This window comes from Corvus hawaiiensis, chromosome 2, assembly GCF_020740725.1.
Source record: "Corvus hawaiiensis isolate bCorHaw1 chromosome 2, bCorHaw1.pri.cur, whole genome shotgun sequence".
NCBI classification, from domain to species: domain Eukaryota; kingdom Metazoa; phylum Chordata; class Aves; order Passeriformes; family Corvidae; genus Corvus; species Corvus hawaiiensis.
Window position 1 is genome coordinate 29,531,720 of NC_063214.1, and position 10,618 is coordinate 29,542,337.

General features: G+C 42.1%; 1 protein-coding gene across 11 annotated transcripts in view; it reads left to right on the forward strand.

Annotated features, from left to right (window-relative positions):
- Positions 1–10,416, forward strand: part of ST3GAL6 (ST3 beta-galactoside alpha-2,3-sialyltransferase 6) — a 42,911-nt gene extending 32,495 nt beyond the window's left edge. For 10 of the 11 annotated variants that reach the window (XM_048294011.1, XM_048294010.1, XM_048294015.1 and 7 more), the window contains 3 exons: positions 260–397; positions 3,923–4,075; positions 5,782–10,416. In XM_048294011.1, coding sequence (XP_048149968.1) covers positions 260–397; positions 3,923–4,075; positions 5,782–5,862 — 372 coding nt within the window. In that variant the 3' untranslated portion in view covers positions 5,863–10,416. Of the gene's footprint in view, positions 1–259; positions 398–1,128; positions 1,255–3,922; positions 4,076–5,781 lie in introns of those variants that run through there. The other variant, XM_048294017.1, reaches the window with a different exon arrangement.
- The last annotated feature ends 202 nt before the right edge of the window (positions 10,417–10,618 follow it).

The following is a 10,618-nucleotide window of genomic DNA, read 5'->3' on the forward strand; positions in this document are numbered from 1 at the left end:
GCATTTATTGTCTCCAGGGCATATTGTTGGTACGTTATCCATCAGGGACCTTTCTGCAAAGCTGTTATCCAGCCAGCTGGCCACTGCTGCCACAGTGGGTTATCCTGTTGCAGGAGCAGGTGTTTTTGAACTTAGGGAGGTTTCATCACTCTTCTTCTTTAACCTCATGCCCTTGGAGTTCACTCTGGTTAGAGTTGCTCCAAAACTGAATTCAACTGTTTACAGCTGTCAAAAATGCGTATTTACTTGCCTGTTACAGAGTGCAAAGGGCTTTTGGAAGAAACCGGCTCTGAATATGATCTACAAATCGAGTCAAATCAGGATTCTTGATCCCAGCATCACCAGGAAAACTGCTTATGAGTGGCTTCATTTCCCAACAAGGTTTCCTAAGAAGGAGGTATGCTTTCTTCTTTTGTGCCTTCTAGTTTTGTGCAACCAAATGTGTATTTAGAGGCAATTATATCTTCATGACAGTAGACTGTAATGTGGAAAACCTTTTAGGTTCACATTAAAGTAGTTTGCCATTTAGATGGTGCCTAAAAAGATGAGAAAATGGAATCCAGAAAGAGAGTGGCTAGCCTCATGTGCCAAAAATACCTTTTTATGGATTCTGTAATTGGTATGAAATGGACTGCTTTCCAGACAGACAGAATGTCTTTTACAAAACTGGGAAAGATGGGCAGGTAATGCAACATGACAGATCCAAAGAGCTTCTAGAAGTAATACAGAGTTTTGAACTATTGAATGTTGGGTGTTTTACAGTGTTTATTAAAAAAAAAAAAACAAACCAAGGCACACAAAACAACAACAGACAGAAAACCCCAAACAAGCAATGAAACCTCCCCCAAAAATCGAAACACCAAAAATAACCCCACACGCAACAAACAAACCTCCCCAAAACTCCAGCAAACTTGTAATTCTGACACTGCTGCAATTCCACGCTCCTGGGGCCAGGGAATGACTAGGGAACATAGAGGATATTCCAGCCCTGTGCTAGTGATGAATGTCTGGCAGCATCACTGTGCTTACTGGTTTGATCCCAAGCATTGTAATGAGCTAACCAGCAATTTGGACATTAAAATATATTTTAACTGTCAGTTCCTGACTGAAAAATGTTCTTGATGAAAGGTAAAGCTTCAAGCTGGAGAATTCCCTCGTGCAGTCAGGATCAAGCATGTGCTGCTTAGCACAGGTACAGTTTACTGGGGTCACATCCCCACTTCATCAACACCTAACTGACACGTGTGGAAATGTCTGACAGGCTGTCACTGTGGAGTATCTGCCACAACTTTTTTCTGGTTTACTCTTTCTAATATTTGAGGGAGTGGATTTTTTTTGGTGTGTGTGGGGAGGGGTAGGTTCTGTACCTCTTCCTAAAATTTCTTTCTCTTTTCTCGGCTGAATAGTGGCTTTTTTTCTCCCTTATTAACTCTCAGACTGGAATAGCCATTTTGGCTATATGCTTGCTTGGGGCTCTGTGGCGTTTCAGCTTTTCAGCTGAGGGTGGGAAGAAAGCAGCATAGTAATTGGATGCTTAACTAATCTCCTAAATGGCCACAGAATGTGCATGGCCTCCATAGGTCCAGAAATGCCTCCTGACTCTTCCAGGGCTGCCCTGTCAGTGAGAGTAGAGGTTAAAAGCAGTGCTGTCAGTGAGTCAGAGATGTGTGTGGTGTCAGCTGGTATGGAGTCACAGGCCCGTTGGTCACCCTTTGTTCCTCCTGCCTTTGGGTGCCCCTGCACAGAGCGGGGGTTAGAGTGTGACCATGCCTGGAGCCCCCTTCTGCTCCCTCCATATCCTACTTACTTCATGCAAGGGGTTTTGCAGTCCTTCATCCCTGCGCAGCAATGATCAATCTCGAGCATGCTCTTCCTCCCTTTTCGTCCCATCTCGGAGGTGGGCTGTGGCTGGGAGCCTGCACGTCTGCAGTGAGAGCCTGCACATCTGCAGTGAGAGCCTGCACGTCTGCAGTGGCCCTGGCACAGCTTGGTTAAGCTGCAGGTCACACCACAGGGGTTCCCATGGGCAGGAAAGTCTCACATTGGAGCCCTCTGTACCATTGCTCGTCCCTGGGCAGGGCTGGAGCTGCCTTCACTATCCTGTGCTTCAGCCACCTTGGCCTGTGGGCGATGCCAGTGACCACTGTTGCTTTCCCTGCTGTCCCTGCCTTTTCCATTAAACCAGTCTCATGTTCTCAGTGTGCACATTAGTGCATAACCAGCAAGCATTTCTGATTTTTAGTAGAACCAAGAATAAAATCAGATGTGTTGCTCCAGCACCACTAAACTCAGAAAGTGTTGTGGAGTTATTCCAGGGCTATGCCCATTTCCATTAAATAGGCTGAAAAAATTGAATTACTGGCCAAGGATATCTGGATATTTCATGATAGTACCTTTTGAAAGTACTCGATTTTTAATTATATTCTTTTTAGGTGAATTTTATGATAGAGAAAGGTGAACAGAGCTAGTTACAACCTGTGATATTCCTGATATTTCCAAGTAGCATTAATCCTGACATGTAGCATTCCTGCCATAGTTTTGGAGTCCTGTTTAGTATGGATGTTGCAACAGAGTCACCACTAAGTTTATGATGTTGGACCCCTAGGGCAGAAAGTTATTTTGCTAACTAGCAGGAGCTCTGGGCATAGTGCACATTTTCAGCAGATATTATTTCTGGAGTACTCCAGGAGTTACATAAAGGTACCAGAAATTTCTCCGTAAAAGGTGATAGTTCAAATCTGTGACTTCAGTTAGGCTTAAAAGAGCTGAGAATAGTAACTTCTTCCTGGGGATTTTTGTGTTGTCGTATGATACAAAGAAATACAGAGAGCGCATCTGCGTTTTTATGTACAGATTTGTCTGGTACTGGTTTGTCTGCTTCTTTTTCAGAGACAAACTGAGCCTTGGGTCAGAGTTCAAAAAAGCCCATGATTTTGTGCTCAACTGGAGGTTTGACTGCAGCTACTGAGCATATATAGCTCATGTTATTTTATCTAAAAAAAGGCATTGGTGCCTGAAAGTTTTGTCCATTTCTGGAGACACTTTTTCACCTTAGCTTCATCTTGGTCCAGTGAAAGAGTTCATCCCTCTCTAATAAAGCTTGCCTTGTTTCCTTCCCCAGATCATATTAGCCTCTGCTGCTACAAAAGAAGTCATGTATCTGAGCACAAGATAGGGCAGATGGTTGCATTGAGTTCTTTTGTGCTTTTGTGAGAAATTCTGACTTTGGGTTAGGTGCTATTAATTTGCACGTTTAAAACCTATTTATGCCATGCTCTTTATTTTACATTGCATTTACTTCTGAACTTACTATAGGGAGAAATAATTTTATTTACAGTTTTATTTCTTCTAATGGGGATAGCGGGGGAAGGTCTAAAGCAAAATTCTTCTGGAATTTCCCTGCTTTGAAAAAATGTAAATTCAGTCAAATCTGTGTAGTGCTAGCATTCATGCTTTTTTAGTTTGGTGCTATGAAAATTTGGAGCATATCATGTTCTGTTCATCTGGGTCTCCATCATCTAGGAACTTCTGAACACATCTTGTAATTCAGTCAAATTTGAGGGGGTTGTAAATTGTTTTCCAGTGTAGTGAAGCATAACCTGTTTCATGAAAGTAGCTGAGCAGAGCAATGGGGAGACCTTCCTGATGCCTGTTTGGAGGGAAGGGCTGCACTGTGGGCTCAGCCCTCTCTAGAAACCGAGGAATCGCAGGGAAGGCTGACATGACAGACACCCTGGTCATGGGAAACCTGTGGGGGCAGTACCTTGTTCCTTTAGAGACAGGAGGGCATGAAACTGAAACCAAACATCTGTAGAAGACCCGGGCTGCCTGATCTGATTTCCCTTGTCTTTGTTCTTAAGTTCAGTGTTCCCATCAAGCTTCCAGGTATTTATGCGTGTGTTCTCTTTTTGTTTTGTTGTAGAAACCCAAGCATCCAACAACTGGGCTAATTGCCATTACACTGGCATTTCACGTATGCCATGAAGTCCACCTGGCAGGCTTCAAGTACGACTTCACTGACAGAAATAGTTCTTTGCACTACTATGGCAATGAAACCATGTCTCAGATGATGCAGGTAACTAACAGTTGTTTGTGCTGAGGGAAGTAGAGCTGGTAACTGGGGAAGGCAATTCAGTATAGATAAAAGTATGGACTGCAGGTCAGAAGGGCCTCCCACCTTAGCCTCGTTCAGCTGCTTGTGAGTTAGTGTTGCTTGAATCTCTTCCTGTCTGCTTCTGAAAAATGTAGATACTGATATTTGTGTCCCTTGTGCTATACCATATTCTGCAGTGTCTGCATGACGTGTCCATTTGTGTGTTGTGTTTTGCTTAGTTGGTGTTTTCCTTAGGCTGTACAGCTCTTGTCCTAGAGATGTCTCTGTTAGCACTGTCAGCACACAAGTGGTGGTGTTTCTGTTCATGTTCTCTTTTTCCTTGGCGCCTGCTTGTACCGTATGTCACAGCTGTCAGACTGCTTAAAAGACAGAAAGAAGAGCAAAGGGTAATGGTAGGAGTTAAGGCCTATGAACTTGTATAGGTCTTGCATAGGAAAAGAACTGAATTTTGGAAACTGAAAGTAGAAAAGGAAAGCAGGTCTTGGAGGAAGGTAGGAAGAGAAGGAACTGCTTCCAGGAGGGGGAAGCCACAACTCTGCAGGAGAGGGAGCAGCAGGAGGCTGGCAAACATCAGGCTGGCAAACATTCTCCTCCCTGCTGCTTTGCTATGGCCATACCTCTGTTTTCTTTCATGTCTCTGCTCTTGTATTCAGTTGCCTTCAGCTCTGTGTTCCAAGCAACCCCATCTCAGCCCTTCACCTCAGTGTGAAGTTTTCTTTTCCATTTGCCCAGAACATATGGGTACAATTTTCCTCCTCTTCCCTTTGCTGAAGAGGAAGGGTAGAGACAATGCCCATAGGAGCCTCTCATGTTTCTTTCAGAACTCCTAGATGCCTGCAGTTCTCAGATAATTTTCCTCTGACACTGAACTTGCCTTCCTTTAGAGGTTCCTCTCTGCAGGTGCTTTTTTACAATATACACTGTTTGAATAAGGTTGATCATTAGTTGAATAGATATCCATAAGTTTCCTAAAATCTTGAAACTTCAAAAGAACAAACTACTAAACAAAAATGTTCCCGCTAGATTTTTAGTGACATTAAATTGTAAATACCATCCTACATATGTATAATATTCTATGCAGTATTCGTATTATATTCATTTTAATTTATGGGATTCAGTGTCTTAAGTAAATTTACTTTCCTTGTGCTGCCCTCCACTAAGCTTAGTGGTCTCTTGTGTATCCAGGATCTGGATACAGCACAGAAGATGGGTTGGTTTGGGCTTGCTGAAACTATTTGGCAGGATGCATCTGAACTACAAGTGCCTGATGTGCTTTTGAAGAACCTGCACTGAGCTTTGAGAATTACTTGTTTTCTGACTGCTTGTGCTGTAAATGTGGTTACACAGTAGTTGTTCTGAATAAGCAGGGTGAAGAGTTGGGAGGCTTAATAATGGAAGGACTTCTGTGAGACCGCATCTCACCCATTCTTACCACCGAAGGATCATCCTTTTTCGTTGTGTCCTTACGGAAATACCTAATCTAGTTTTGAGCAACCTGTTTTCTTGGGAAACTGGGCTAAGCCTTTGCTAAGAAGTCTTTTCCCCAGACCTTTCCTGTTCTTAGCATCTTCCAAGTATCACAGGTAATAGAAAGGAATAGCCAAGGGATGCTGCTGGTTATAATTTGATTTTATAATTTATTTTATTATTCCCTCACATCTCTTTAGAATGAATATCACAACATCACCGCCGAGCAGAAATTTTTGAAGAAGCTTATAGACAAGAACTTTGTGGTCAATTTGACGTGAAAGCTGAATGGAAAATACAAAGAACAATCACTATTTTCAAGATCTGAAAAATTTTTATTTTTTGTATGACATTTTTATTTTTTAAGTGCAGCATAACTGTTTACTGTTTAAAAAGAGCCCAGAAACCTCACCAAGGCAAAAGCTTCTGAGCCTGAGGGTAATGGACTGTTGCAAACAGAGTTAACTGAATTTCTGTGAAGCTATTTAATAGTGGGAAAACCATGAAACTTTCAGCTGAAAGTATCAGGGATACATAAAAATGTGATGCACATCGCTTACTTATCAGTGAGAACTCTTTCCAAATTATTCTCTGGAATACCTTTGTTTCTGATATTGTCCTCCAAAAGAGTTCCACTGTCAAGAGACTGAGATGACCAGTGTTTAATCAGTAGATGGATGGTAAAGTTGTGACTGTCTTGTTGTATGAAAACGGCTTTAAAACTATGCATCTAAATCATTACTGTGTGTTTTGGAGAACAGGGAACATACAGACTGTACAGGTTTTGTTCTGCCATACTCCTGAGGAGAGGATGTCCACCTTCAGCCAAGCAGCCACAGCTTCTGCACTGACCATCAGCTCTGAACTTCTGTCTGCCTTTTCCAAAGGCAAACTACTACTCTGCCTCCTTTGTCTGATTTGTGGAGATGTTGGTGTTGATGTTGACAATGCTTATGTTGTATCCATTTTATGGAAAAATCATACTCCCTGTGCTGTGCATCCAGTAAATTTTACAGTTGCTTGACTTAAAAAAGAAGGAATATGAAGACTGAAGAGTTGTCCGAACTACCTATGTGTCAGCCCCTAGACCACAACAGAAACATGAGCTGGGATAGAGATGTTCATGCCTGAGTTCAGAGTCAATGCTTGTTGGAGTCCTAGTTCTTCAGGACAGGATCTCATGTGTTATTTTGTTTGCTCCTCAAAAATTGAGGTGGTCTTCCCCAAACGAGGACAGTCTCCTTCCTCAGATGCTGTAATGCATCAGTGCAAGCAAGGAATACTCTCATCTTCGGCAGTAGATTGTGGTGGGGAATATCCAGGATGTACCTCAGCTGAATTATCATTCGGCATCTGTTTACCTCTTCTGTCTTGACATTCAAGTTTAAAGTGTGTGGCTGAACTAAATAATTTAGGAGTGGGAACTTACTCGAGATTTTAATTGAAACATTTAAAGGGATGTTTATGTTTCCTCTATTGGTTTGTCTCTGACAAGCTTGTGAATAAATTAAATTTGCCTGGGAAGGCACTTGACAACTGTCAAGAACAATATGCTGTTCTAGTTCTCTCACAGGGCACGTATATAAAGTTTTTATTTTAATTATAGCAGAATTGCTGGAAGATTTTGTGATTATCTTTATCAATCATACCTGAAGAGAAAGTACAAAGAAGTCCACTTAAAAAAAAAAAATCTTTGAAGTTGGTAGAAATATCTTTGTTGCTTTTAAATAAAATTATATAGGAGTATGTTTAGGAGTAATGTAAACAATTGCAGTATGAACACAAACCATGGTATTTGTTACTTATAGAAGCTGAGGATTGCGAGAGTACTGAACACAATTTTTTTTTTGCTGCAGCAATGTAGAGGAATAACCATTGAAGCAACCAAAGAGTCACCTTGTGGGGTGCAGTAGGTGTTTAAAAAAAAAACCAAACCAAAACCACAACCACCTTCCCATAGTGCTCATTTCCATCTTTAGCTCCTTGGCTCTGCCATTTGGGAATTAGGGAGGGCAGTATGATTTGGAGAGGTGCCACAGCTGAAGGGGAGGAGGCTTGTGTTTTCACCCAAGGATTCCTGAGCTTTGGTCTATTTCAAGCAAGTTGGACATACCTGAAATAACTCCAGATGTCAGAAAAATCTGTGGCATGGGGTGGGGAAGGATGCAGGTGTGTCCCAGCAAGGGACAGGCGCTGCCATGGTGTCTTGTCAGCTGTGTGTCCCTTGGGTGCAGCTGCAGACCTGTATGCAGCGTGGAAGGTGGGAGTGTGGAGGAGAGGGGAGTGCGTGGGAGGTCCTGGGGGACTGGAACAGGTGATTCGTGGTGGAAATGAGGAAACCACAATTTCTTTACCAACTGGCTCTTACTTTTCTGTATTTATTTTTTCCTGGGACTTTGAAGACGTCTTTGCTTGAAAATCTGAATCCAAACAGGTGGGGCTTCACGTAAGAAAATAGTGACAGTACTGTCTTTGTCTCTGCCAGCATTTCTTTCTCCTGGTTACTTCAGTTAATTAAAAAGGTTTGTATGTGATTCTGCAGCCCCAGACCTACAGTGATTTAAACTCCTGATAACAGTAATTCCACCTGAAAAAGCTGCTGTGGCAAGGCTTTTTGCAGACATAGCAGTGTTCTCCAAGCTCTTGTTGCAGAGGAGCCACTGGTAGATCTTAGACTGTGTTGAGAGCCGGGGCTGGCAGAAGTGGGGGGCTGCCCCTTCACCCTCACAATCCACAGCTGCTTCCAGAGCTGGGGCCCCTGACTCTCCCAATGGCTGCTGCCACAATCCAGCTGCATCCATGTAACATCTTGCGGTATGCTGTCCAGGAGGACATTTTTCCAGGGTAGCTGCTGAATTTGCTCCAGACTCTGTGAAGAGAGTTCTTGTGATGGTGCAGGCTGCATCCCTGTGTTTCTCCACCCCTGTCTCCAGTTGCAGGAAGTGAGTAGGGAGCTCTGCTTTTGAAGATGCGATTTTCTCCACTTTATTTCATCTCCAGAGATGCTTTTCCCACTAATCTAAACTGATTCCTTCTCCTAATTTTTCTAGCAGGCTTTCTGCTTTTTGTGGGAGGATGGGATTTGGATTCTAACTGTAGCAGAACAAACAAAATAATTGAAAAGAAAAAAAAAAAGCTTCATGGCAAACAAATGGTGTCTCACAAACTCTCTGTACTTAAAAAAAAAAAAATCCCTTTAGTCTATTTTATTTTTGCCACATCAGCTTTTTGGCCTCCCCAAAATATTTTTTTTAAGTGATGTTTTTAATTTAATATGCTCTCTACAAGCATTTATCCATATCAGCTGTTTCTTTTTATTTCTTAATAAGCCTCCCCATTTGTATGACTGACTTAGTTTTCAAATTAAGCAGTATTTCCAGGGATATTTTTCCCCCACTTCTGTGCTCCTGGCAGAGATGTTGAGTCCATCACAGTTACTGTTCCAGGTTGACTGGGAAATGTTTTGAACGAAACCTGTTCCCTCGGGACCAAGCCAAGAGCTGATGCTGCTGATAAACCCTGGGGTATTCAGTTTTGGTTTTTTGGTTTTTTTTTTTTTTTTTTTTTGAAAGCCCAGCTTGCAGGCCAGTAGTTTTTCTCCTCAATAATAAGCAGTGAGCCAAGTAATGAATTTTTCTCCCCACAAGATGTTCTGTAGGATCCCATGTACACCAGCCCTGTTCCACCACCTGCTTCACGCACGTCATTGCTGCTACTCTGCCTCGAGGACAGGTCTTGCTTTGGCACTGACTTCCTTCAGGCAAGAACACCCATCTGTGGTGTGTTTCTCAGCACTGCTCACAGATCAGTGTCTCTTCTGTCTGGGCACACGTTTTCACAGGTGTTTGCAGTACCAAAGACTTGGGGCTTTTAGAATAAAACAATAATGCTAACACCAAATATTTAGATCGTTTCTGAGAGTGCGCTGCTATTAAGACTTTGTTTTTCCCTTTTTGCCATTCCTGAAAATGAAATCTCTGCACTGAAACTTCCCCTTAAAAGCTCTCCAGGTTTTTTTTATCACATCGGGAGTGAAGCTGCTAGTCTTGAATCCCAGGGTGCTGCCAGCTTTATTTCTGTGTGTGATAATGGTGTAACTGTGTAGGTCCCCAGTGTCTCCCATCATTTTTCTATCTGAAGTTGGATGTTTTCCTCCTTTCTTACTTTCTCCTGTTCTCTAGCAGCCTGCTGAATTTCTAGACAGCATCATCTTACAGAAAAGGTGCTTTTGCATTTTATCTGCCACCCATCTCAGAATGCCGCACTGTCAGAAAGACCCAGCTCTAAGATCTCAAACTATGCACAGAACAGGCAGGATGACTGACACATGTTGGCTGAAAGCTCTGTTTGGCTCAGACTTTCAGGAGGTTTCTTTGTTTTCTGTTAGGAAACTGTTTTTTCCTCTGCTGTAATAATTAAGGGAAGTCACAGACTATTGCACTAAATATGAATCTGAGAGTGCCTAAAATATGCTACTAAATGACATTTCCAGTGATTATATAGATGATAATAATACAGAATCACAACTTTGGTGTTTAATTAGCACGTGGTACTTCTTGTTTCCAATGCCATACTTTCCTTTTTAACAATGCCCTGGGAGGTAGCATAAATGCCTTCACTTTCAAGTGGACTCTGATTTTTAAGAACATACAAAGCTCAGCATATGTTTTTGGTATTGGGAAATGCTTATTTTATTTGCCATTTGTCTTAAGTTTTATGTGCCTTTAAAGTGCCACCTGTATTTTGAAGAATTCTTAAGAGTTGTTTCAAGTGAAATTTTGAATGCTACAAATGGAAGGAGTGAATAAACTGTTTCCTGTGAATAAACTGTTAAAGACAGTGCCCTCAGACTTATTTTTGCAAGGGCAGTGCTCTGTGTGTGTGAGTGCGGGTGTGTGGGTATGCCCAGGGCCATTACTACTGCTGTGTAAAGTACATGGTGATGTCAGATACAATATGAAGTTTTGGAGCAAACTTCAGTGCTTCATAGAGCAAACAGCTGAAAGTTCTTGAACCTAGGTGGGCTGAGTTTTACTG